Below are 27,448 nucleotides of genomic sequence, written 5' to 3' on the forward strand. Positions count from 1 at the left end.
AGGCACCTAGAAAATTACAAGAACAATACTTGTATGCAGCGTCTGCTGTAGTTGTGTTGGTCCTGTGATATTAGAAATAGGGTGGGTGAGGTAATATCTGTGGTTGGACCAACTTCACTTTGTGAAACAGAGAAGCTTTTGAGCTTACACACGAACAACACTGTGATCCACAAAGCTGAGCTCTGGGAGGACCCAGGTTCCCTATACAATGAATGGGGAAAGATAGGTGTCTAAGAAGGGGTGCCACAAAAGGCAGGCCCTAGATAGGGAGCAGCCTAAAGTAGCCAATGGGAGATGGGAACAACAGAGGTGTGTGCTAACCCTTGCCCCTTTCTGCATGATGGATGGGTGTCTAAGTCCTGACTGGAGTGAGGCATTTATTTCTACAAATGGGAACCTGCAGTCAGGCAGCTTAGGCCATGTCCACACTACAAGAACAGTGCAACTTACGCTGGCATACAGCCGCTGGAGCTTGTATGCTGCTTGGGGGCGTGCGTGGCCGGCGGCTTGTGCTGGCACTGCATGGAGCCACTAGGCATGCTGGGGTCGATGCAGAGTGTGGTGCACCTGGGTGGGTAGCCCAGCGTGCCACCTGCCGGGGTCTGGGGCCCAACTTCAGGGGGAGAGCCCAGGCATGAAGCCCCCCTGTGAGGAGGGGTCAGTTCTGTGGGGTGGGGCTGTGTGGGTGAGTGCCAGGCCCGGGGAGGGAGACTGGGCCCTGGGGGGGGGGTGGTCTGGGCGGGAGCTAAATCACGGGGGGGACGGGAGTGGGGGGCTGGGCCCTTGGGGGGGGGCTGGGCGGGAGCTAAATCACGGGGGGGCGGGAGTGGGGGGCTGGGCCGTTGGGGGGGTGGGGCTGGGTGGGAGCTAAATCACGGGGGCTGGGCTCTGGGGGGGGTGCCAGACCCGGGGGCGGGGGGCTGGGCTCTGGGGGGGGTGCCAGACCCAGGGGTGGGGGTGGGGGGGCGGCCTGGGCCCTGAGGGGGGCAGGCCCAGGGGTGGAGCTAGGCAGGGGGGAGGGGCTGGCAGCGAGGGGGCGGGGCCCGCGCGCTCCCGCACAGCCCGGCGCGCTCGCAGTTCCGCCTCCCAGGTGTGAGGTTGCCATGGGAGCACTAACCCCGCCCCCTCTCCTCGGCCGTACGCTCAGGCTTTCCAGGGCGCTCCCTGGGATTGGCTGCCCGGCTGCAGGAGCCCAGCCCATCGGAAGGCGCCTTGGGCGGCACTGCGCCTGCGCGGGGGATTTGAATCGGCCGGCCCGGGCCGTTGAAGCCTGAGCTGGGAGGCGGCTCCCGCTGACTGTCCCGGGCGGCCATGGAACTGGCGGCTCGCGCGCGGTGAGGGGCTGGCGGGGGCGCGCCCGGGGCCCGGCGCTCCCGGAGGGGCCGCAGCGGAGCTGCTGCCCGCCGGACTCGGCCCCGCTGATGGGCGGGCCCGCCCGGGGGGGGGGGCAGCCGCGGGGCGGCTGGGGAGGGGTGGGGGGGAAGAGGAAGGGGCGGCTGGGGAGGGGCAGGGGCAGGGGCAGGGGCGGCTGGGGTGGGGGGGGAGGGGCAGGGGAAGGGGCGGCTGGGGGGGGAGGGGCAGGGGCGGCTGGGGTGGGGGGGGAGGGGCAGGGGAAGGGGCGGCTGGGGGGGGAGGGGCTGGGGGGGGAGGGGCAGGGGCGGAGGGGCAGGGGCGGCTGGGGTGGGGGGGGAGGGGCAGGGGCAGGGGCGGCTGGGGTGGGGGGGGAGGGGCAGGGGCAGGGGCGGCTGGGGTGGGGGGGGAGGGGCAGGGGCGGGTGGGGTGGGGGGGGAGGGGGAGGGGCGGCTGGGGGAGGGGCAGGGGGGAAGAGGAAGGGGCGGCTGGGGGGGGGAAGAGGCAGGGGCGGGGAAGGGGCAGGGGCGGCTGGGGAGGGGTGGGGGGGGAAGAGGCAGGGGCAGGGGCGGCTGGGGAGGGGCGGGGGGGGAAGAGGCAGGGGCAGGGGCGGCTGGGGAGGGGCGGGGGGGGAAGAGGCAGGGGCGGGGGCGGCTGGGGAGGGGCGGGGGGGGAAGAGGCAGGGGCGGGGGCGGCTGGGGAGGGGCGGGGGGGGAAGGGGCGGGGGCGGCTGGGGAGGGGTGGGGGGGGAAGGGGCAGGGGCTGGGGAGGGGTGGGGGGGGAAGAGGCAGGGGAGGGGCGGCTGTCACATCCCTTTGTGGTGTTGGTGCCTGACCCCTGGGTCTTGCCCTGCCCCTCTCCTTAGTTGCTGCCCTGTGCCTAACTCTTGTGTGTGTCGCAGGGTGTTTGAAGCCCAGATACAGCGCTATCAAGGAGACGACCCCCTCGATCCCTGGGACAGGTTGGCATTTGCACCGCTTTGCTAATAGCGCGTGTCCTAAAACGCTGCAGGTGCCACATCGGTGACCTGTTCCTCTTGTTCCAGATACCTGCAATGGGTGGAAGGCGCTTTCCCGCTTCAGGGCGGGCAGCAACGCTATTCCGCTTCTTTAGAGCAGCTTGTGAAAGTCTTCATCAGTGAAGAGAGGTACCACCAGGATCCGAGATTCGTTAAGTACTGCATTAAACTAGTAGGTACACTTAGATATGTACTAAGAAGTGAAAATATGTGGGGAGTTTGAAAATTAAGGCTGTCAATTAATTGCAAAAAGAACCAGGAGGACTTGTGGCACCTTAGAGACTAACACATTTATTAGAGCGTAAGCTTTCATGGGCTACAGCCCACTTCATCGGATGAATAGAATGGAACATATATGAAGTGAGCAGTAGCTCAGGAAAGCTTATGCTCTAATAAATTGGTTAGTCTCTAAGGTGCCACAAGAACTCCTGTTCTTTTTGCAAATACAGACTAACATGGCTGCTACTCTGAAACCTGTCAAAAAAAATAATTGGCATTAAAAAAATTAATCATGATTAATCTGTTTTAATCGCACTGTTAAACAATAGACTACCAATTAAAATTTATTAAATATTTTGGATGTTTCTCTTCGCGCACGTGTGTGTGTGTGTGTGTGTGTGTATATATGTGTGTGTGTGTGTGTGTGTGTATATGTGTATATATATATATACACAGTGCAAAAATACACAGATATTTTATTCTGGGTTGTAATTGAAATAAGTATATATTTTTTATTACAAATATTTGCACTGTAAAAATGATAAACAAAAGAAATAGTATTTTTCAATTCACCTCCTACAAGGACTGTAGTGCAATCTCTGTTGTAAAAGTGCAATTTACTAATGTAGATTTTTGTTGTTGATGATACAGGGTTTTGTTTTTGAGTGCAGTTATGTAAGACTTCAGAGCCTACAAGTCCACTCAGTCCTACTTCTTGTTCAGCCACTCGCTAAGACAAATAAGTTTTGTTTACATTTACAGGAGAAAATGCTGCCTGCTTCTTATTTAATAAAAACAAAACCAAAGAGCATGAGTTAAGTGAGTTCAAGGACATAAAGATAGAAAAGATTACAAGTAAAACAAAATATGCTTTCTAATAACTAAGACTTAATAAGCTACTATCTTGGTTCAAAGTAAAATCCTTATCACATGCTTCCTGCAAGATGACTCAAAATGGCTAACCATACTTTTTGGCCAGTACCTCTTCCGAGAAGAACAAAGGGTTGGCTTCCCATGTCTCCCCAAGCAAAAGATCTTAGGTGCTCTCTTTCCCTTACTCTATAGTCCAGTTCCCAGAGACTCCAACTGTCCCCATGGTTGGATTCAAGGACCCATCTTTCTCAGCTTGCAAAGCACTTCTCTTCTGCATCTGTCCAGTGATGGATGCCTAAAATGGCTCTCCGTCCTTGCTTATCTCCCAAAGTTCGATGCTCTTGCTTTAGGAGGCAGGAACCCCTCCTGTGTACTCAGCTTCCTCATGGACACAGAAAGCTGAACTCATGCTGTTCTTCCCTTCCTGTGGGCTTCCCATCCCCCTGTATGTAAATGGAGCTTCCATTATTTTGATTCTACCATGATTAATTTACATAGGAGGCCAGTAAATAGCTACCCACAATCCTGTCTGCATGGGAATTGTTCCTTCCTGTGTCTGGCACACACAAATTTTAAAACAGAATATCAATGAGTATTAATGTCATTGTACAATGTATGCGTTAATAACCAGTGTTACGGGCATTCGTAAAAGACCTTATATGATACAGATTATAACAATAGTGAGTTGTGATACACTGGGCTAGTAAGGCCAGCTGAAACTCACTGCTAGATATCAGGGTGCCCCTTGCCCTCTGCCCTTGAGCTGTTCTTAATGTCACACTAACATCACATTTTTAAATTCTAGTGTAGACAAGGCCAATTGGGGGTGGTAGGAAGGAGTCCATACTACCACACTGACTTCAAATGTTAGTCTGTCTTAATGAAGCTTGAAAGGGCTTTTCAGTCTTGTTCCGTTAATATGAGTGGAGAAAACCTTTCTACCCACCAAGAGCTTGAGAGGTGGGCTTCTGGGCAGCAAGGCTTACTTCCTCCTTCCTCCCAAGTTTCCCTCTGCATCAGAAAAGTGGTTCAACTGTGCTACTAGAAAAAAGGATAGTCTTTCATGTGTAATGTATAGAATTTCTAGGTATGCCATAGACATAAGAATCAAACAGTTTTATAATGCAGAATGTTGGATAGCCTTAAAAAAAATCTCTACTTCTGTCTGTAAATCCTTTTTGTCTTTTAATGTGCCTATGGGTATGTATGTTATGTTCTGTAGGCAGAATTCATCAGTGCTCCTAGTCAATTTTTTGACTATATCTACAGCCAAGGAGTTGGTACTAGGACATCTGCTTTGTACATTGCTTGGGCTCAACAGCTTGAAACTGAAGGGAATATACAGCATGCTGGTGCTGTTCTTCAAAAGGGTATTCATAACCAGGCAGAACCAATGGAAAATCTGCAAGAACAATACAGGTAGAGTTTATTTGCTTTTTCTTGGCACATACATCTTGCAAATAGGAACTGTTCAAAATGTGGTATTCAGTGAAGTACTGAACCTGCCTAAATATACATCTTCCAGCAGGGATAAAGACAACTGAATTTCCTGTAAAAGGTTCACACAAGTTAAACATCAACACTTCCTCACTGTTCAATATGTCTAGACTTGTGGGTTACCTTTCTCTACTGACACTAAAGAGTTGGACTGCAGTGTCTTATTTGTGAAGATACAATGGGTCCAGAACTTAACATAAGAATGGTCTGACCCAGTACGGCCAAAGGTCCATCTAGCCCAGTATCCTGTCTTCCAACAGTGCCCAATGCCAGGTGCCCCAGAGGGAATGACCAGGTAATCATCAAGTGATCCATTCCCTTTAGCTCATTCCCAGCTTCTGGCAAACATAGGCTAGGGACACCATTGATGGACCTATTCTCCATGAATTTATCTAGTTATTGTCTTGGCCTTCACAACATCCTCTGGTAAAGAGTTCCATAGTTAACGGTGGATTGTGTGAAGAAATACTTCTGTTTGTTTTACAGCTGCTGCCTATTAATTTCATTTGGTGACCCCTGGTTCTTGTGTTATGAGAAGGAGTAAATAACGCTTCCTTATTTACTTTCTCCACCCCAGTCATGATTTTATAGACCTCAATCATATCCCCCCTTAGTCGTCGTCTCTTTTCCAAGCTGAACAGTCCCAGTCTTATTAATCTCTCCTCAAGCCGTTCCATGCCCCTAATAATTTTTGTTGCCCTTTTTTTAATCTTTTCCAATTCCAATATATCCAATATAACTTGTCAAGGTTTTTGTTTCTTTTATTGTCGGTGTTTGGCTAATCCACTGGTCTGCCCTGTACGGTGTCATTTTTACTGCATAGGTCCATTTTAAAGAATAAAATAGCCTGGTCCACGTCAATTAACATGCTTTGGAAGTACTCTGTAGGACATTTCAGTTATAATGGAGATTCAAGAAATTGGTTATCCTAGTGACACTTGAATTATCCTGCTGTTACAGTCCAGCTTCTCCTTTACCATGATCTTGCCATGAAGGACCTAATTCATCACTACTATAAGCAGAGATCTCTTGTGTAATCAAAGGTGTGGCGTCCATTATGCCAGTGGTGAATTTGGCCATTCATCTTTGATTTGTGGTCTATTGGAACCACAGTATTAAGTCAACCTTAACTAACTTCCATCTCTCTTCAATCTAGACTGTTTCAGAGTCGTAACCCTCAAAGTCATCTGCTGACGCAAGGTGAGGCTAATGCTGAACTATCCATGAACTACACTCCCTCAAATAGAATATCTTGCCATAGTGTTTTTAATGTAGGTTTGGGTAAACTCCAAGATAGATTTAGCTTTTTGGAACTATAAGGCTTCTTTCCCTTATAAGATACCTGCATAAGATGTGTAGCCATGTTTGTGGCTTCTGCTTCTTCCTCCCCTAACTGTTTCATAAACTTAGGGAGTTTTGCTCACTTCCCCACTCCCCAAAAAAGTGTGTGTGTGGGGGGGGGGGGGGGGAATTACTAGTGGCTTCCTTAGTACTAGCTCAGCTGCACCAGACATGCTACAAGCCAATGAGAGAGAGCTCTCCCGTCGGCTTAATAACCACCTCCGCAAGAGGCGGTAGGTATGTTGGTGAGAGAAGCTCTCCCCCCTTGACCTAGTGTTGTCTACATGAGTGGGTTGAGGTTGGTATAACTGTCACTCATGGAAAAATCCACTTCCCTGAGCGACTTAGTAATGCCAAACTAAGTATGTAGTGTAGACCAGGGGTCGGCAACCTTTTAGAAGTGGTGTGCCGAGTCTTCATTTATTCACTTTAAGGTTTCGCATGCCAATAATACACTTTAGTTATATAATATATAGAGACACCTTCTAAAAAAATGTTAAACTATTGTTGTATGTAAACAAGGTTTTCAGAATGTTTGAGAAGCTTCATTTAAAATTAAATTAAACTGCTGATCTTACACCGCCGGCCCGCTCAGCCCACTGCCGGCCTGGGGTTCCGTTCACCTAGGCCGGCAGCGCGCTGAGTGGGACCTCGGCTGGCAAGGGGCCAACAGCCAGAACCCCAGACCGGCAGTGGGCTGAGTGGCTCAGCCCACTGCCAGTCTGGGGTTCCGTCCGCTGGCTCCTGCCAGCCAGGTCCCGGCTGCTGGCCCTGCTCAGCCCACTGCCGGTCTGGGGTCCCGGCCCTGTCCACATGGAGAAGGTAGGTACCTACTCTCTGGTTCTAGCCATTCTCTTCCTCTCTCTGCACTGAGAAGAAGGTGGGAGTGTGCTGAGAACAGGGCTGGGGGTGAAGGAGCAGGTTGGAGTGCAGGGTCTGGCCAGGAGCTAGAATGAGGGAGGGGGCTCAGGGTTGGGGCAGGAGGTTTGGGTGTGGAATGCTCTACCTGGGCAGTTCCCATTTGGTGCGAGGGGTACAGGTGGGAAGTGGGGGGGGGGAGGTGCAGAAGCTCCTGTTTGGTGCTCAGGGTGGGGCTGGGATTGTGGGGGCGGGGTGTAGGGCTCGGGGTGTGAGGAGGGGGCAGGGGTCATGGGTGTGGTCCCAGCCCCCTGCCCTGAGTGGCTTACGACAGGGGGCTGGAGGGGATATGCCCTGATTCCATCCCCCTTCTCCAAGATCCCTGGAGCAGAGTGTGCGCTGTGGCTCCGCTTTTCCCTCTCCCCCTCTGTAGCAAGGCCGCCAGCTGATCGGCAGGGCGGGAGAGAAGGAGGGGCAGGAACCCAGCACGCTGGGGGAAGAGGTGGGGGGAGGGGAAAGCTTGCCTGCCCTGCAAGGAGAAAGTGGTGGGCGGGAGGTGGAGAAGAGCAGGCCGGGCAGGATTTTTAATGGCAGGCTGCTGTCTGCCAGGGTCAGCAGACTGGGGGCTTGATTTTTGCTATTGTTAATGGACAGCAAAGGCGCTTTTTTTTTGGTAGCTTAGTAATGTCCTTAAATATAAAATCGTATCTACGTTGTCTGTTCTAGTTGCTGCCACAAAACAACTTCACAGCTCCCAGACTCCAAATCAAATGGCTCCTAGAAAAGATGTCTCAGAATTTGGTGACCCAGCCTGTCTCTCCAAAAGTCAGGTATCTCAAAATTTCTAAAATCAAAGACTTGAGAAAAGAGCATCTTAGTAACTATTTTAGAGGCCTACAGGATAAATTCAAGATGGTGAAATCTGAGTAAACAGACCACCCGCTTCCACCTCCAACAAACATGGTATTTAGGGTACATGGGCATTTAGAGTACATTATGCCTTAACATAAATGTACAGACAAGCTAGTATCAGGACACAATTCCTAGCCACCTTCACCCCACAAATTTCCATATATTAGAAGCAAAGCGTGATCTAGCTGTATACTTCAGTAGTAGGGTAGGTTATATAAATTGCAACAAACAGCTACACAAATTTTGATTCTTAGTATAAAGATAAAAGTAATTCCATCTATTTCAAATATAAAACTTCTGACAGGGTTAAGAAAATAGCTACAAGAATGATTTAAAATCTTGAAAACCTGCCGTTCAGTGAGATTAAAGTAGTACATAAGAATGGCCATACTGGGTCAGACCAAAGGTCCATCTAGCCCAGTATTTCTGGCAAACAGAAGCTAGGGACACCATCCCTGCCCATCCTGGCTAATAGCCATTGGTGGACCTATCCTCATGAATTTATTTAGTTCTTTTTTGAACCCTGTTATAGTCTTGACCTTCACAGTGTCCTCTGGCAAGGAGTTCCACAGGTTGACTGTGCGTTGTGTGAAGAAATACTTCCTTTTGTTTGTTTTAAACCTGCTGCTAATTAATTTCATTTGGTGACCCCTAGTTCTTGTAAAGTAAAATCTAATTTATCCAATAAATGGTTGAGTCACCTCAACCATGTTCTACAAGTACCTGTGTGGGAAGAAGACTTGTGATAGCAGAAGACTCTTTAATCTATCAGAGAAAGGCATAAGACGACCTGATGGTTAGAAACTGAAACTAGACAACTCTTGTCTAGAAGCAAGGTGTTATGAGGGCTTGTCTACGCTTACCGGGGATTGACGTGCGGCAATCAATGCATCGACCACAGATCACTCCCATCAACTCCTGTACTCCACCGGATCGAGAAGGGTAAGGGAAGTAGATGGGAGAGCATCTCCCGTCAACATCGCATAGTGTGGACCCCATAGTAAGTAGATCTAAGCTACGTCGACTTGAGTTATGCTATTCACGTAACTCAAATTGCGTAGCTTAGATCGACTTTTCCCTGTAGTGTAGACAAGGCCTTAGAAGTGGTAGATCATCACCACCACTTGGAGTCTTTAAATGAAGGTTGGATGTCTTTCTACAAGATGCTGTAGCTTAATCACTAGGTATGGGCTTGATGCAGGGGTCACTAAATGAGATTCTATGGGCTGGCTTTGAAGGTCAGACTAGAAACATGATCATAATGCCCTTAGAGCTACAACCTACCTACCTAACCCAGTAGTCAAAATTACTACATCAATTTGTTATCTTGTATTGTCAACAATAAATCTAATATGCCATTGTGCTGCCCATATTATCTAGTTTGGTTAGGTTCCTTTGGTCTTGACCAACCTAATTTTGTCCTTGGCAAGCTTTGCTCCCTCAGTGGCTGCCTCTGCTTCCAGATCACTGCTGGTCCTAAAACTTTGTGCACCCTGCTGTTAGCCTCTTTGTATGATGAAAACATGACCTTTTTTCCTACTTTGTTTCTTAGATTGGTATTGGATTCATGACAGTACGTAACTTGTTAGGTGCTGACTAGTTCTCTTCACAACCTCTTGTGAAGGACCCCGTTAATTGGTTTTCCTTAATCCACTATTAACGAGTCCTTTCTGCATGCACTACAAAACAGTTTGTTCTATTTTCAGCCTTTCTCTGTGGTAGGGGAAAGAGACTGGCAGCAGGACAGTATACGGAGTATACCGGGGAGGCACTGCATAGGTGTGTGGGGAGCCATGTAGGGTACATACTCTAAGGGTTGAGGTGTATCTTTACTTGCCTAAGCAGTGCCTCGCTATCTGCACTGCTACTTATAATCTTGCGTGGAGGGCCATGTACTGCATGTATCAACACCTTGCTGTAAGGAGTTTTCAATGTAGATATACCCTTATGTTAAATCTTTATTCGCTATTACAAACTTCCGTGAACTGTAAAATGATCATACACTTAACTGAAATAATCGCATGCTATTCTCCTGCCCCTGCTTGGGTCACAAGAAGGACTGAGTGTAGTAACCCTGGCCCTGGCATTAGCACCTGCTGCATCTGTGGTGTAGCAGCATAGAATGCTGTCTTGAGGGTGGGGAGCCAGTGAGAGGACAGCTCAAGCTGGAGGGTAGGGGGCAGCTTGGAAAGTACCCAAAGGGGTCAGTTGGAAGGTGGTTGGTTGGAGAAGGGGGTGAAGAGAGGTTGTGCTGGGGTGAAAAGAGGATTGACTAGAGGAAGCTGGACCATCAAGGGCACTGTGGAAGGAGCTCGGCCATGAGGGGCAAAAAGCCTATGGCCAGTATGCAAATTCCCCTACTTGTGCACCGAAGCGCTATAGTTCTGGAGCTGGTGCATAGCCAACTATATCCAGATTTTCAGCAGCCTGCTTTTCTAGGCATCCTGAACACCATTGCCAATGCCCTCGGCAGACACGTCTCCCACAACTGCAAATGAGATCTGGACACTCAGGGCCTCCATCCCCATCCCTAGAATATGTCTTGGCCAGAGATCGATCTCTTCACTGCCTCTGAGAACACTGTGTCCTCTCTTCTGTTCGGGGGAGCTGGGTACCACTCCTTGGGGATGCCTTCCTTTTACTGTGGGAGAGGAGTATGTGTATGCCTTTCCTCCAGTGCCCCTAATTCTAAGGGTGATGAACAAGATCAGGCAGGACAAAGCGAGTTATTCTCATAGTACCTACCTGGCCAAGCTTGGCATCATCCGTTACGTGCTTCGGTTCTGTATCCAGTCATTTGACCAAGCTCCTGACCCTTCCTGATCTCCTATCTCAGGAGGCAGGGCGTGTTCTTCACCCCAGCCTGGTGGTTCTGTCTCTCAGAGCCTGGGTCCTGGATGGATCTCCGCTATAGAAAGTCCCTGATCTATGGAGATGCTGCAGGTTTTACTAAACAGTAGAAAAACATCGATCCACACTACTTAACTGCAAAAATGGAAGCTATTCGCCCACTCATGGGGTCATTACAATCTCTGGCCTGAATTGGTTCCTCTTTCTGGATTACTTGTCAGATCTGAGGGATAAACCGGAGGTCTTCAGGTTGGTCAGTGTACATCTGGCTGCTATATTAGCCTTTCATCCCCGGTCAAGGGATTCTCTACTTTTGCTCATTTGGTATTGTCCAGGTTTATTAAGGGTCTGAGTAATCTTTCCTCACATTAGACAGCCCACTCCATCCTGGGACTTCAACCTGGTTCTCAGCCACCTGACGAGACCTCTGAATCAATGGCTACCTGCTCCCTTAATTTATCTATGAAGATGGACTTCCTAGTTGTCGTCGTCATGTCAGCTCATAGGATTGGGGAGATGAACATCTGGTGTAACCTTAGGTAGGAACCTGGGATGTGGACATAAAGACCTTAAGAACAATGGAGGGGGCAAGGCAGGGGTGAGGAGAAATCTGCCACCAAAGCTCCAATCTGTCCATCTACTTCGGGGGGGGGGGGGGGGGAGTTCTCCCCAAAACCTCATTGGTCTCAGCAGGACTTGTACTTCTCTACTCTGGATTTTTAGAATGGCCTTAGCCTTTGACTTGGCTAGGACTAAGCAGTGGAGTAGATCAGCTAGACTTCAGTCTAAGGGGACTCCCATTTCTGCTCAGACTTTTGACATGGGTATCTACAGCTGTTACAAGTGCAGGTGCTCAGCCCCCTAGGGACTCAAGGGGACACAACCATATCGCAAGTGACCTCTACTGCAATTTGTGAAGAATATTCCAGTTTGAGAGATGTAGGACCCGCCCCCCCCCCCACACCTATTCTTCAGTCCATACTTTCTGGAAGCATTACACCCTGCTCCATATCTGATCTGATGTGGCACTTGGATCTGCACTACTGTCTTCAGTTTTTGATCCTGTTCTGATGTCCCCTCGGAATACTGCTCAGAAGTCAACTGAAGTGGAGCACCCACGGGGACATTACGTGAAGGAAAGGTTACTTCTCCTGTGCAGTAGCTGTAGTTCTTCAAGATGTGTTCCTGTGGGTGCTCCACCCCTCTCTGCTTCTTCCTGTATGTGCTTCTTCCTCTCTGCTTCGGTTGTCTCTCAGCACACTATTACTGAAAAATTGCTTGCTTCCTCATTTTTACCATATAATAAAATAAATCAATTGGAATATTTAATATTGTACTTGTATTTCAGTGTATAGTGTATATAGAGCAGTATAAACAAGTCAGTCTGTATGAAATTTTAAGTTTGTACTGACTTTGGTAGTGGTTTTTTATATAGCCTGTTGTAAAACTAGGCAAATATCTAGATGAGTTGATGTATCCCCGGGAAGAACTCTGCATACCCCCAGGGCTATGGGTACCCCTGCTTGAGAACCATTAGTTTAAAACCAACAGCCATTTGTAGTTGTAGATTACTCATTTGCTACACAGTTGTCCTGGAGGTGTTGAAAACCTGACTTTCACTTAAGTACAGGAGGCTTTGTGATCAAATGGCAGCCTTGTGGTTCCACTTGCTTACAGTCCTTCTTGCTGGTGCTGAAGTTGCTATACCCACCAATACACCATTTAAAGTAGTAGTTTGGTAGCAGCTAGGAATCCCTGAAACTCTGTAGTGCAGGACACAATGCTTGCCATCGCAGGTGGAGGGGGAGGGAAGCAGCTTCCACCAGTCATCTTATGATGATGACGACATCTATGCTTTCTTCTGCTTTGATAGTGCTGCATCTTTTGAATTTTCTTTTAAGGATACGTGCTGTGATTCACTTCTGTGGATAGGACTGCTTAAAAACTGCCTGTATCCCACTGTTCATCTTTAGTAAGTGCTTTAAGAGCCTTTCTGCTAACCATTTGTTCCTCTTCAATCCCATTCAAAGCTCTGCATTAGCCATTGCCACCACTTTCCCATCCATTAGCCTCTGTGAAGCAGCTTATGAAGTCCGGCTGAGTCGCATTGCTTGCAGTAATAAAATCACTTGTTTCTGTTGCTTTTACTGTCATTGTACGTACATATGTTCTTGGTGTAGTACTCACTGTGATAGTGTCATGGGCGCGAGCGTCTTTTGGGCTAATGCACCTACTTCACTTTCCATACTTAGTGAGAATGTTGCGACTGCTTCGTACAGTTTCTCTCCAGTCTCTTATGTGGAAACTGCTTAAGGGATGCCCTTGGGCTTCCGGCTTACCACAGGAGAAGCAGCTGTTCTCGGAAAAACGTGCTATGGGACCTAGTATAAGGCGAGTCTCTCCCATAGCTGGCACTTTTCCCAGCATCTTCCTCTCCAATCTTGTCTGATTCAGTTTATGGGTGCAGGTCTTATAGCACGTAAGGCACCACCAAGTATTCTCCAAAGATTCAGCTACTAATTGGTACTCTGTCTCCCCAGTTGATGCCTAAGAACGATGACCAAAGTAAAAGGATTTTGATATAATTACAATCCCAGTGTAATTTAATTGTTAAGGATGTGCATAGCGTTTGTGCATGGATTCCAGGAACTGCTGGTGGCATGCTGATGTCTTAACCTGTGCCTCATTACAACTTTCTGGCATAATAAACAAAGCTGATAAGTAGGGCTGTCAAGCAATTTAAAAAAAAAAATCATGCTGTTAAACAGTAATAGAATACCATTTATTTAAATATTTTTGGATGTTTTCCACATTTTCAAATACATTCATTTCAATTACAACACAGAATACAAAGTGTATTCTCACTTTATATTTTTGATTACAAATATTTGCAGTGTAAAAAAAAAAAAAGAAACAAAAGAAATAGTATTTCAATTTACCTAATACAAGTACTGTAATGCAATCTCTTTATCATGAAAGTTGAACTTACAAAATGTAGAATTATGTACCAAAAAAAAATGCACTTAAACAAAACCATGTAAAACTTTAGAGCCTACAAGTCCACTCAGTCCTACTTCTTGTTCAGCCAATTGCTTCGGCCGCCATTCCACAGGATGAGCATCCATGCCTATCACGGGTTCTGCTCGACAACAATCCAAAGCACTGCAGACCAATGCATGTTCATTTTCATTATCTGAATCAGATGCCACTAGCAGAAGGTTGATTTTTCTTGTTTGGTGGTTCAGGTTCTGTAGTTTCTGCATTTGAGTGTTGCTCTTTTAAGACTTCTGAAAGCATGCGCCACACCTTTGTCCCTCTCAGATTTTGGAAGGCACTTTAGATTCTTAAACCTTGGGTTGAGTGCTGTAGCTATCTTTAGAAATCTCAATTCGGTGAATTGAAATACTATCTCACCTTCTTTGTGTTTTGTCAAATCTGCAGTGAAAGTGTTCTTTAAACGAACAACATGTGCTGGGTTATCATCCAAGCCTGCTATAATATGAAATATATGGCAGAATGTGGGTAAAACAGAGCAGGAGACATACAATTCTCCCCAAAGGAGTTCAGTCACAAATTTAATGAATGCATTATTTTTTTTTGATGAGCGTCATCAGCATGGAAGAATGTCCTCTAGAATAGCGGCCAAAGCATGAAGGGGCATGTGAATTTTTAGAGTATCTGGCACAATGAATATCTTGCCACGCCAGCTACAAAAGTGCCATGCGAACACCTGTTTTAAATTTCATGTGACATTGTAAATAAGAAGCGGGTAGCATTATCTCCCGTAAATATAAACAAACTTTTTGGCTGAACAAGAAGTAGGACTGAGTGGACTTGTAGGCGCTAAAGTTTTACATGGTTTTGTTTTTGAGTGCAGTTGTATAAAAAACCTCTTACATTTGTAAGTTGCACTTTTGCAATAAAGAGAGTGCATTACAGTACTTGTATGAGGTGAATTGAAAAATACAAATATTTGCACTCTAAAAATGGTAAAATAGTAATAAAAAAATATAAAGTGAGCACTGTACACTTTGTATTCTGTGTAACTGAAATCAGTATATTTGAAAACTTAGAAACGAGCTTTCATGTGATACCCAGCTTGACCCATTTGTCACATCAAAATTTCCACCCATTGGTGGAGGACCTGGCAACTGGGGCCTGGAGGCAGCAAGTACTCCCTGAGTTACCCCTTCTTCCCGCGATTGCACAGAGGGGCACACCATTGATCAAATTATGATTCTGTAGATTTTTACGAATCAAATGATACCTTCCTTACCTTTCTATCATTAACCAGCCCATGGAATTACATATGTTCCCAGACTAAGAAGGTTCCTGATAGAATCTCAAGTGGAGTTAGGTACTCAGCTCTCTTTGAGAGGTGGGGCTTAGGCCCCACCCCTCTCTTCAACATTTACTATTAACTAGCTTAACCAGCTCCCCGTGCTCAGTATGCTGGCTCTTATGAATCCCATTCTTAGGCACCTGACTCTTCCCATGCATTGTGTAGGGAGCCTGGGTGCCTAACTTTGGGGTTGTGAATTACACTAAGGTCTGGTCTGCACTTACATTTAGATTGACATAGCTACAGTGCTCAGGGGTGGGAAAAATCCAACCCCCCTGAGCAAGGTAGCTGTCACAACCTGATTCCCTGTGTAAAAATAGCTAGCTTGACAGAAGAATGCTTCCTGTTGACCTGACATTGTACAGGGAGGTGGTGTTCCTACAGTCACTGAAAAACTCCTTCTGTCTGTGTAGCATTACATCTGCATTATAGGGTTCTGCAAGTATAGATATGGCACCATTGTTATGCTGGGATAGTGTAGACGTAAGTGGTGCAGTGCCAAAGTCTCCCTTGTGAATCCCACCCTCTCTATGATTCTTAACTAATGACTTGGACAGGGCAGGTTGTGATTCCAATTCAGCGCAGGGAATTGAAACTTCAGCCCAACCACAAAGTACTCTTGCTTTGTATAGTATTGTAGTGGAGCACAAGCTCTGCTGTAGTTAAGGTCAAGACCAGCTTTCTGTTTAATGCTCAGATCTTCCAAGTGCCCTAAAATCCACATGGTTATACAGATTGTCTTTGAGTTCAGTGTGCCTTATGGGGGTGTGGAATTAGGTCAGTGATCCAAATTTGGGGCCATTTGACCAAGGAGTACCTGAGATACAGCTTCACCCCCCACAAAAAAACCCCAGTTTTTCTAAAGGTTGACATTTTTTGCAACCTTCTTTTGCACACAGAGATCAAACCAGAGCAACCATCATCACACCTTGGTCTCAAGTGCTTGAGTTACCCCAACAGTGTAAATGCCACTCACCAACCCTGTGGGGAAAATCAGATTACAACACTAAATGGAGGATTAGTTTAGTTCTCCGGGTGAGTGGGGGCCTAAGTAGTTCTAAACCTTGTGAACCTACTGGATTATATTGAGTGCATGCAGAGGGTGGCTAAAGGGTTTGAAAGCTAGTTACACCTCATGGGACCTGAGTGACTCAAGGGAGAACATTGCAGCAATTGGACCTGTGCACCACTTGGGCGCTGAAAGTTCAAATCCAATTGTTGGCACAAATCTTAAATTAAAAAAAAAAAGACATGTTCCTCCAATCTGCTTCTATCAAAAGGTTTTGTTTACATGGGGAAAGGTAATCTGAGTACAGCAGACTATTCAGAAGGCCCTGAAACTATTTTTGAAGAGAGAATAAATTACACATGCCAATGCTGGGATGGGAGGATGCCTGGGGTGGAAGAGTAGGTGGGAATATGAGGAGAGGGTTTGGGATGCAGGGAGGGGAGGTGGTTAATTGGGGATGGATGAATAGGAGAGTGAGTGGGTGTGTCTAGTGAGGAGCAGGGGATGGGGGTAAGGTAGACTGGGAGGTGGGGGTCACTGGGAGCTAGGTGAGTCCTATGGGACTGCGGAAGAACAGGGACGGGGCATTTGTTCAAGCCTATATACTTGTCTTGTGTGCAAGAATCTCTGGATCCCAGCTTCTCTAGGAGGGTCTGACCCCTCCTCCCCATCCTCTTCTATGAGCTGGGATCTGAGGAGATATGTTCCTTTGGGGGTGTCTGAGCCACTCAGCTTGCCCCCGTAGTGTGTGTTGGAATCTGGGGGGTCAGTCCATCTGTGGAGGTCTGAGCCCTTCTCCGTGCCCCCCATGTATGCCAGGATCTGGGGAAGTCCTGCTCCTCCGAGTGTGAAGCTAAGTAACATACTGTGTGAAATCGAGGGTGGTATGTAGCAAGCACATAGCAGCTGTGTGGTCTAGTGGAGAGAACAGCGGTCTGGGACTCAGCAAACCTGGGCTCTATTTCTGGCTCGGCCACTGACCTGTGGGATGACTTTGGCCAAGGCATTTTAACCTCTGTGTGCCTCAGTTTCCCCCATTGGTACGTTGTGCATAAGGTTTCTCTCCTTGAGATCTACTGATGCAAAGTGCTATGTAAGAGTCAGGTAATATCATTACCTGGCCACAGGAGCATCTGAAGTGCACACTTACATGATGATTACACCTGCCTAAATGACCACCGACTCCTACTGACGTTACTTTCAGTTTTTAAAAAAAAAAGCGCGGGCGAAACTAAATGACAAAAATTCTTTGTTAACACAGAGTTAAGGTTGCCTGGTGGTATTTTGTGTCCTTCCAGGATGTCAAGTTCAGCAAATTCAAACTTGTGAAAACCAGGAAATAGAGAATTAAGGTGCACACTCATGGCCTCTTTGAGCAGTGCCCCATTATGCTCGTAAAACATACTCATACTCTGCCTTTGCAATGGTCTGAACAGACGTTACCTAAACCTGCCCTTCATTGAGTTTGGGGAAGGGTAAGTGAAAGTATAGTGTTAAATGGTGTATAAGGGGGAAGGATTTGTAACAGCGGTTTAAAACTTAGTAGATGTGGTGTTCTGTCTGTGGCGTTGGCTAAGTGCAGGTCACACTCATCTCCCGCCTAATTGCTGACAGTCCATGGCAAGAAGTCACCTGTACCTTGCTAGTGACACATCCTACACAACACTGCACTAAAATGAAGTGTACTGGATCTCTCAAGGTATGCATGCACCTCTTTTTCCTTTGATCTCTCCCACACACAGGGCTCAGAGGGAGGCCCTCATATATTACTCCTGAGGGCATTCTGCACAAAAAAAAAAAAATCTGTGAAATTCTGCAAATTTTATTTGTCAAAATAACACTACATAATCACACCAGTTTCAATTATTTTGGTAATTTATTTCAAAATACCTGTCAGCAAGTATGTCTGTAACAATACAGACACACACAAAAATTCCCCCAAGAGTAGAGTTTTAAAGAAACCACTATGACTACCCAGTTCCTGTTTCTCTGCCCCCTCCTCCCCAAGACTAGTCGGGGGGCCAGACACCCACAACCCCTCCCCCCCTAGAGCCCAACCATAGTGGCCCCCCCCACCAATACACCCAAAATCCCTGCCCCCGAGAGCCCAGTTGTGTGTGTGGGGGGGGCCCAGCCCAGATACCTGCACCCCCTCCCCACCGCCCAAGCCCAGCTGTGGAGCCCCCCTTGCCCAGATACCTGCCTCTTCTTTCCCACCCCCTGAGCTCAGCCGTTGTCCCCCAGACCAGACACCCTCTCCCAGAGCCCAGGGATCCAGAGGGAGAAACTGCTTGATGCTTGGTCCCTCGGTTGCATGGAGTTTGCTGCGTGCTGCCGTCTCCTTCCCTCAGGGTGTGCTGTGAACTGCAGCTGCTAGGAACCCCCTCGCTCTCTCCCCATCTTCCCTACAATGTCTTCTATGTATGAATTGAGCTCTGCCGGGCCCAGCAGCCCCTAGTGGCGGCCAACAGCACTGCAGCCCATTTCTGTGGGGGGAAAGGATATTCTGTGTGCACAATGTTAATTTCTGCAAAATTCCCCCAGGAGTAACAAATGCCCCCGGAGAGCTACAGCCCCCCACTTTGTCTCATATCACAATCACAGCTCTTCCAAGCTGCTCTGATTAATCCATCCACCATTTGATACAGCTACACCTAACAGGGAAAGCTGCTAGAGTTCACAGAGATAAGTCCCAATGGCTATTGCCAATTCCATGGGGGCTGTGGGTGTATACCTTAAGTCTGTATTTCCTGGATTTCACCTATTTGAGGTTTGCTAACTTGACGTTCTGGAAGGGTATGAAATACCACTTGGCAATCTTAACTGTTAACTCAGTTTGGTTTTGTTTTGTTTGTTTGTTCCATTTAATGAAGTTCTGCATAGTTATAGCTAATCAGTATTGGAATTGTCTTGGCCTATCCACACTTGTCAGCTAGACCGTTATAACATAACTGAGGTTTCATCCCTATTGTGGGGGGGCTCTGGTTATACTACACGCAGTCTCCAAGAAAGAAACCTCTAGATTTGCATATAAATTGGATACACTGTTCAGCTCAATCATGCTATACTCTTGCACTTCAATGGTTCAGGATGGGAACATGGTTAAAAGATGGCTTGCTTCCACCTGAAGTGAAAAGCTATGGACTACTTTGTGTTGAACTCCATTGTCGTAAATGGCAGCATGGTGTAGTGGTTGTGAATGGCACTGGAGACTAAATTTTGCAACATGGTAAATCTCTGAGGCCAGTGTAGGTGCGGGGGTCCTCTCTCAACAGGAAGGAATAATGGTAGTGTGGTCAATCATCACTGTCTCACATCACTTGATAATGACCTTCATGTCTCATAGGACCAGAGTTGACTGGTTCTAAAAAGGAACCCTGTCTGGCTGGAAGACTGTGGTGTGATGTAGAACCCTGAGTGTATTAATATAGAGGAGAAGCTGTGCAGTGGCAATCCTCTGCTCTGTCAGACCCATGTGCCTCTCCACTGTAGGGAGGGGATGAGGAAGCCATCACACTACCACATTGGGGCAGTGAGAGGTAAACAAGATAAAAGAGTGAGATTTGAGATTAAAGGATTGAGGAGAAGAGACTGAGGAGGCTTCTGCTGGCCCCACAAGTCCCTCACTTTAAACTAAGGTTACTAATCAAACTTGAGGGTCTGGTGAGGGGAACAAACCATGAGTCCGTTTTCTAGGTATCATGCTGTCCATTCATTGATGGAATGAAACCCTTAATAGCTGGCATTGGTTTAATAACATGGCTAATTTTATAGCTCTACCTATGTCTGTTATGGGTCTTCAACTAGCTCAGAGTCATCAAAATTTGTAGCTTGGGAAGGTGGGGAGATCAATATGTCTTACATCTTTCAGATTTTATATTCTGGGCATCACAAAGTGTTCAACAGTGAAAAAGTGGATTTCCTGAATTCTTGCCTGAACAAAATAGGTGGACATTTTAAGACTAGGCTCTCAAAGCTTCTTTCTACCTTTTTAGGATCCAAATCTTTCTGCAGCTCAGTCTTCTCAGGATGGAGCAGGAAAAGTGTAAGTAGCACTAATACACACTCAAGTGTGCTAGACAAATGTGCTTTAAAAAATAATCAGTCCTTGATAGTGAACTTGAATGCATCTTTCACACTTTTTTCTCCACAGAGAGTATCTTACCTACATTTCAAAGTCAGCAGTTCTTCCAAAGCTATCTTCGACCTCCAGTGAATTTGAGCAAGTGGCGATGTACAATAAAAGTATGCTCATCTGTGAAGGCTCAGAGCTTTCATTTGAGGAAGTGAGAGCGAAGATTGTTTACCGAAAACAAGAAAGATTGAGACGACAAAAAGAATGGGGTACTCTATCTACTTCCCTTCAGAAATGTCCTTGTCCTTATCTCCAGGGAAAACTAGTTGGTTAAAGTAACTCTTCATCGCTGACCCTATTTAGAGGCCTGCATACACTCCCTAGGCCAAATCTGGCATCCCCTCTCCTGTCCAAAGAGTAGAAAAGGCATACATGGGACCCTGTAAACATCAGTGAATGTGTCAGATGAATTCCTTCTGTGACTGGAGGAACTTTCTGGGAGGCAGTGCCATTCAGCCCACCTGATAAGAGAGCAAGAGAATGGGACTAGGGTAAAATCCAGGATTCCCTAAACTGACTTCAGTGGCAGTGTCCAGTCAATCTTCTCAAACCCGTCTTTCCAATATAGTACAGCACGCTCTCTCCCTTCTCCCCTGAGGGGTGGAAGGAGTGGCATTTGAGGGTCCAAGAGCAGCCTATTGGTCTAGCAGCTGATTACCTTCTTCTTACAAACCACAGGAGGCTTGACTTTCCCAGATTTACTGGAGATAGTGAAGGGAGCCAGGAGGAATTGTAGACATCTTTAAACTTGACTCTCTCTCTCTACATTTCTCACAGGTCCATTTTAAAATATTTTAATTTCCCTTTTTAAATTGAAAATTAAGAACAAATTCCGCTCAGCACCAGAAAAGTCATACAACTGCATAGATCATCTCACACCTTCGCCATCCTTATCGTAAACAAATCCGTGCTCAATGACAGTAATGGAAGCGACACCCCGACAACCTTAATTCTTCCTTCTGCCATGCAAAACACACAAATGTACTGTACCTTTTGCCTAGCAAACAATAACTACTCTACAAACCATGCAACGAACATAGTTCATAAATCAATTTTAGAGAAATACAGAACCCCAAAAGGGAAAACGCCTAAATAAAATCACAAGCAAGGAAACAGTCACCCAACACAAACATTTACCCCGAGAAGATAGAGTTCTGTGACACTGGTTGTCTACTGTTGACTAGCTCATAGTAGGGCTGGTGGGAGTGTGAGAAGCTGATGTATGTAGCTGTATGGTTTTATTTCTATTTCCTGATTAATTTAGTTTTGAACACATTATTTGCCTGTAGCAACCTAAATTGTAACAGCTTTTTATATATCTGTATTTTATTTAAACTAAAGCACCTCATATCTGAGGTGGGGAGAGAAAAGCCTAAATGGACATTCATTGCCTGTTTTTCTTATTATGGTCTTACCACCTTCAGAAAAAGAAGAGAGGGATTATGCAAAGAGAAAAGAATCTGCCATCCTTGAAATGCAGTTCTTGCAGCAGAAGCTGGAACAGCTCAGTCAGCTGACCAAAGACTATCCAGAGGCTAAGCTGGAAGAGGCATCCATGCTACCGTCTGTTCCAGATAGAATGGTGGTAAGTATATACTGTGATCAGCACCAGCACTTTTGTATCAAGTAGTAAAGTTTATCTTTCTTGCTACGTCTAACTTGGGTGTCTAGCTTTAACCCACATGTTTTGCTAATTTAACTTGGAAATCAAGATTCACTGACCTACCTATTTTACTGTTTTGTATTTGTCTGACATGGCTTTCAATATGCAATTTTAAAAATGTTTTTTGTAACTATTAAACCAAAAGCCTACTTAGACCACCAAGGGTTTATTTTTATCTACACGTGAAAGTTACCTTTGTATGGTAAGACTGATTACTTTTTTGTTTCTGGATGGCTACAAGAGCAGTTTAGCAATGATACAAGAGTTTGCCTGTATGTATGTATGTTTGTTTGTTTTTTTTTCTTGCAAAGGTTGATCCATGTGTGAAACCAATTCCTGCTCTACAGCAAGATTGGACAGCACCTTCTCAGGCGACAAATCTGCAAACCTTATGGAGCCTGGGGCCAGACCAGCTGCAGTCAAGGGCTGCAGCAAGTACTTCAACAGCAGATACTTCTGTATCACAGCCTGTTGAAGCTGCTAGCCATCAGTCTGTGTCAGAGTCTCTATCAATGGTAACATATGAAAAGGTCACAGGCGAAGCTAAACTAGATCTTGGAGAACTCCAGAATACTCTATTACAACTTGAGCTCAAGAGTCGTGATGCTGTTTCTCAGCCTATTCAGGAACATTCCGCCTTCAGTCATGGCCACTCTGATGGACAGCAGTAAGTACAAATGGCCTTTCTAATTCTTGCTTCAGATGTTGCTCAGACTCTTTATAATTAGACTACATTACTTTAGCTGTGTATTTTGCTCCTATCCTTGATAGGTTGAAACTCTCTGCAGCTAGTGTGAAACTATTGATGGCTCTAAAGGAAATCAGCTGGTCTGAATTAAGTGTTAAATATCCAATTGGCCTCTTTTATAACCCAAACTTCTTGTCACACATCTCACCCAAACTCCCTAGTGAGGATTCTTTTTGTGGAGCTAATACCCCCAATACTGAATATTACTACAAAGTATATCTCAAGGATAGAAAACTGTGACACGAATGCTTTATAGGGATCATTTTAGAAAATGAAATTCTGCTAATATGTATAATATAGTCATTGAAATATCTAACTCTTCCAAGTCTCAACTTTAACTTGAAGTACTACTTCTACTTCCTCTCTGCCACGGTCTGTATCTAAGTTGTGGTAATCAAAGTGCTAAAGTAATCTTCAAGTACAACTTTAACTAATTATTCAGCCCCAATATCCCTAGCTTGTCTAAAATACACCATTTTGGGGGCAAATAGGGACAAGCTGGGTGAATAAGGAATGCTCTCCTTCTGCTGTGCCGCTCTGAGGGGGGAAAAACCTCCACTGTTCTCACAATCCTGCCTTCACTTATGGTATGTCAAAGAATTAATTATTGGCTCATTTTAACAGCCGTGTTAGTCTGTATTCGTAAAAAGAAAAAAGAAAAGGAGTACTTGTGGCACCTTAGAGACTAACCAGTTTATTTGAGCATGAGCTTTCGTGAGCTACAGCTCACTTCATCGGATGCATAGCATATCGTGGAAACTGCAGAAGACATTATATACACACAGAGACCATGAAACAAAACTTCCTCCCACCCCACTGTCCTGCTGCTAACAGCTGTTTTGTTTCATGGTCTCTGTGTGTATATAATGTCTTCTGCAGTTTCCACGATATGCTATGCATCCGATGAAGTGAGCTGTAGCTCACGAAAGCTCATGCTCAAATAAACTGGTTAGTCTCTAAGGTGCCACAAGTACTCCTTTTCTTTTTTCTTTTTATTGGCTCATGTAGCTGTGAGTAGAAGCTTAAGTGTGCAACTGAGTTAGAAGAAGAAGGAAGAAATGAGCTGGAGAAGTAAGGTGGCACACTACAATGCAAAGAGGAAAATTAGAAAGACTTGCATGGGATGGTGACAGACTGAACCTAACCATATTGCAGAATTGTCGTTGGATTCAAGCTACATCTAGCAAAGCTTAATAACTGGTCACACTCCCATAAGGCATCAAAATGCCTTAGAATCATAGAAGATTAGGGTTGGAAGAGACCTCAGGAGGTCATCTAGTCCAACCCCCTGCTCAAAGCAGGACCAACCCCAATTAAATCATCCCAGCCAGGGCTTTGTCAAGCCTGACCTTAAAAACCTCTAAGGATGAAGATTCCACCACAAGGCATCCAGATCAGACTGAAATGAGGCATAAATTTAACAGTAAGAGTAATTAACCAGTGGAACAATTTACCCAAGGTCATGGTGGATTCTCCAGCATTAACAATTTTTACATGAAGATTGGATGTTGCTCTAGGAATTGTTTTGAGGAAGTTCCATGGCCTGTGTTACACAGGAAGTCAGATTAGATGATAACACTGGTCCCTTCTGGCCTTGGAATTTTAGTTGTACCCACTGAAAGAATGAACTAAATGAATTCTCCAACTTCTTTGTAGACTTTGAGCCCATTAGTAGGCGTGCTAGAAATCTGTAGGGAACATTCCCTCTATTTAGGATTTATGGGACTCTGAGTTTATTACCTATATTTTGTGACTTATGATTCCAATACTAGGCATCATTGTAAGACATTTCAAATATAGTAATAGCTATTAAAATGAACTGCTGGACCAAATTCTAGAGAACATTTGCAAAACCCAAATCAAAACTTCAAGTGGGCCAGTGTTTTGAAACTGACAACTTTGTAAACATCAGTCTTAAGCAGAATATTGCATATTTCCAGGTTTTTTTAGTAAGACTGTAATGACTAGCTCCACTGCTTCCAGTGCATCACACTGCTGTTTTGTAAGCACACCCTGCTTTTCCTTCTTGCGGTACCCAGACTGCCCCGGGGCTTCTAGCATTGCAAATGCTGAGCCTTGCTGAAGGAGGCTGCTAGTATTACCCAGATGTGCTCTATGGGTTGCAATGAAGAAGACTTTTTTTGTTTTCTAAGATTGAGAAGACACTTCTTGCTTTCTTAAATCCTCCGTGTTAATTGCTTTGTTAATATTACAACTTCTATATTTTCAGCTTTTAAGTTACTTGTTTATACCAGCTGCTTACATTTACCCTTCTGAATCCATCCCATAACAGTGTTGCAGTTTAGGGCAGTAGTTCTCAACCCTGGGGGTACGCAGAGGTCTTCCAGAGGGTACATCAACTCATCTAGATATTTGCCTAGTAGTTTTATAATGGGCTACATAAAAAGCACTAGTGAAGTCAGTACAAACTAGTTTCATAGATAATGATTTGTTTATACTGCTCTGTATACTATACACTGAAATGCAAGTACAATATTTATACTCTAATTGATTTATAATTATATGGTAAATTGAGAAAGTAAGCAATTTTTCAGTAATGGTGTGCTGTGAAACCTTTGTATTTTTATGTCTGATTTTGTAAGTTTTTAAGTGAGGTGAAACTTGGGGGTACACAAGACAAATCAGACTCTTGAAAAGGGGTACTGTACAGTAATCTGGAAAGGTCGAGAGCCACTGGCTATGGGGATCTACTTGTTTGACTGCAGCTTTCCAAAAGAAAGTGCAGTTATAGTGCAAGCATGGGGATATCACTGTCTGGGAACAGCCCATCATGAAACCACTACAATTCTTATTGATCAGAAACTCTCCTCAGGGAAAGACAAACATCTTTTATTTGACGCAAGCTGGGAGAGATGATGCTCAAAAAGCTGAAGTGTGTTACTGGAAGTGTCTGAAATGAAACTAGAATACATTTAAAGAGGGGTGGTTTTTTTAACCCCTCTCAGACTAACACTCTTACCCTTTCCTTTGAAGGCACTCAAATGTGAGCAGTCCTGGTCTCAAATTAGATCACTGCACAGAGATGAAAGAAGGTAATTACTGAGCAGTTTCAAAAACAGTGATCCCATTGTATGTGTCTTATTTATTCTGCCTGGGGATGCATACAATGCAGCTCTTCCTGTGTCAATGAGTCAAGTCTTCTTACTTGAAAGTTACCAATATTTAATATAGATATTTAGAGGTCAGTTTATGTTGCAGCTATATATAATGCCACTGTATGCACTTGAGACAAGTTTAATTGATCGACATGCATAGAACAGCATTGTACTCCAATCTTTGTGTCTGCAGATCATAGTGCTAGTTGCACTAAATAGTATAGGAACACTGGTGCTTACCACCAAACCATGGAAAATGATAGGTTCCAGAATCTGCTTTGACATATTCAAAAGTTGTTTAAACTCTTCTGTTTTTAGGACCTAGAATTGGAAATGCTTCTGTCAGCTTTGGAAATGCTTCTCAAGCCACCCCGAACTCCTCACTGGGAGGAGTGATGCAGGCAACTCCGTTCAAAGTGCAGCCCTCACCCACTGTTCATACTAAAGAAGCACTGGGTAAGTATGTGGGGTAAAATCCTAGCTCCACCGGCTCTTTTGTCATAGACTCCAGTGGAGCCAAGATTGCACGATAGCCTCTTAAAAACAAAGCTACTTACTAGAACCTGGGTTTAGGATACCCATGCCTTCGCTGGCAAAGGGGAACCATAAGACTACTAGCACAATATGAATTCTTTCCCATTTGGAATGGGTTGGATGATCTGGAACAACACGATGTGTCCCTTTTTAATGTTTTGTGTTGGGGGATGGTACAAAGCTCTCCACTTCCTGAGCAGCCTAAGTACTGAAAGAAATGCCCATGATCTTAACAGAACCTTTCTCTGGATCTAAATTACTGTTGTTATCCTGCTGTGGTTCTGTCTGAAGCAAAGCCTGAGATCCTTTGTGTCTAATGCTGTTGCCAAGCAGTTTCTGTTTCCAAGTCAAGAGGAACTATAACAGACTGGTATAGTGGAGAGCTAAGGAATGGACAATTTAGCTGTGTAAATGGTCAATTTTGGTCTTCAGCAGCTCCTTGTGACAAAACTGGACAACAGCAAGTGTGCCTCCATTTTTATCAATCTCTGGTGGAGCATTGGCTGTCTAGCTCGCTTCTTGGTTCTTTGTCACAACCTTAGCCCTCTGGCTGGGTTGTTGGTAGTCCTGTCCCCTTTCAGGGTGCTGAAAGGTCCAGTGCCTCAGGAGGCCAGCCTTCGTAGCTAGGCCATGCAGCTCTTGGTCACTGAGTATGGTTCACTTACTCAAGGTCTTAATAAACCCTCTTGTTGGGTTTAATAGGGGAACCAAGTCCTATCCACTCACTAGGATTCAGGCCAGGCCCCTATATAAAGCAGTTGGTACCAATCTCTCCCAACTCTTTGCTGTTTCTTTGGCCTGCTTCCTTCTGTGTTCATACTGTAGACTATTCTTCTCGTTCACCCCTGTGGTCCTCTCCTCCCAGACATTAAATATAAATATTTATAAGCAGTAAACAAGGAAATACAGAAATACTGATCAGCCTCTTGTCATACGTAGAGCAATACAATCCTGATCCCACTGTATCCCTTTGAAAACTTACT

At 45.6% G+C, this 27,448-nt stretch overlaps 1 protein-coding gene across 1 annotated transcript in view; it reads left to right on the forward strand.

The window, feature by feature from the left end:
* Positions 1–1,216: 1,216 nt before the first annotated feature.
* The window catches only part of BUB1 (BUB1 mitotic checkpoint serine/threonine kinase), a 47,165-nt gene continuing 20,933 nt past the window's right edge, over positions 1,217–27,448 (forward strand). Inside the window, exons 1-12 of the mRNA XM_074949832.1 lie at positions 1,217–1,334; positions 2,252–2,311; positions 2,396–2,540; positions 4,683–4,879; positions 6,114–6,157; positions 7,883–7,986; positions 20,265–20,314; positions 20,423–20,613; positions 21,829–21,989; positions 22,379–22,734; positions 25,810–25,868; positions 26,250–26,387. Coding sequence (XP_074805933.1) covers positions 1,312–1,334; positions 2,252–2,311; positions 2,396–2,540; positions 4,683–4,879; positions 6,114–6,157; positions 7,883–7,986; positions 20,265–20,314; positions 20,423–20,613; positions 21,829–21,989; positions 22,379–22,734; positions 25,810–25,868; positions 26,250–26,387 — 1,528 coding nt within the window. The 5' untranslated portion in view covers positions 1,217–1,311. The remainder of the gene's footprint in view (positions 1,335–2,251; positions 2,312–2,395; positions 2,541–4,682; positions 4,880–6,113; positions 6,158–7,882; positions 7,987–20,264; positions 20,315–20,422; positions 20,614–21,828; positions 21,990–22,378; positions 22,735–25,809; positions 25,869–26,249; positions 26,388–27,448) is intronic.

The sequence above is a fragment of the Natator depressus genome, chromosome 3 (genome assembly GCF_965152275.1).
Source record: "Natator depressus isolate rNatDep1 chromosome 3, rNatDep2.hap1, whole genome shotgun sequence".
Lineage (NCBI taxonomy): Eukaryota > Metazoa > Chordata > Testudines > Cheloniidae > Natator > Natator depressus.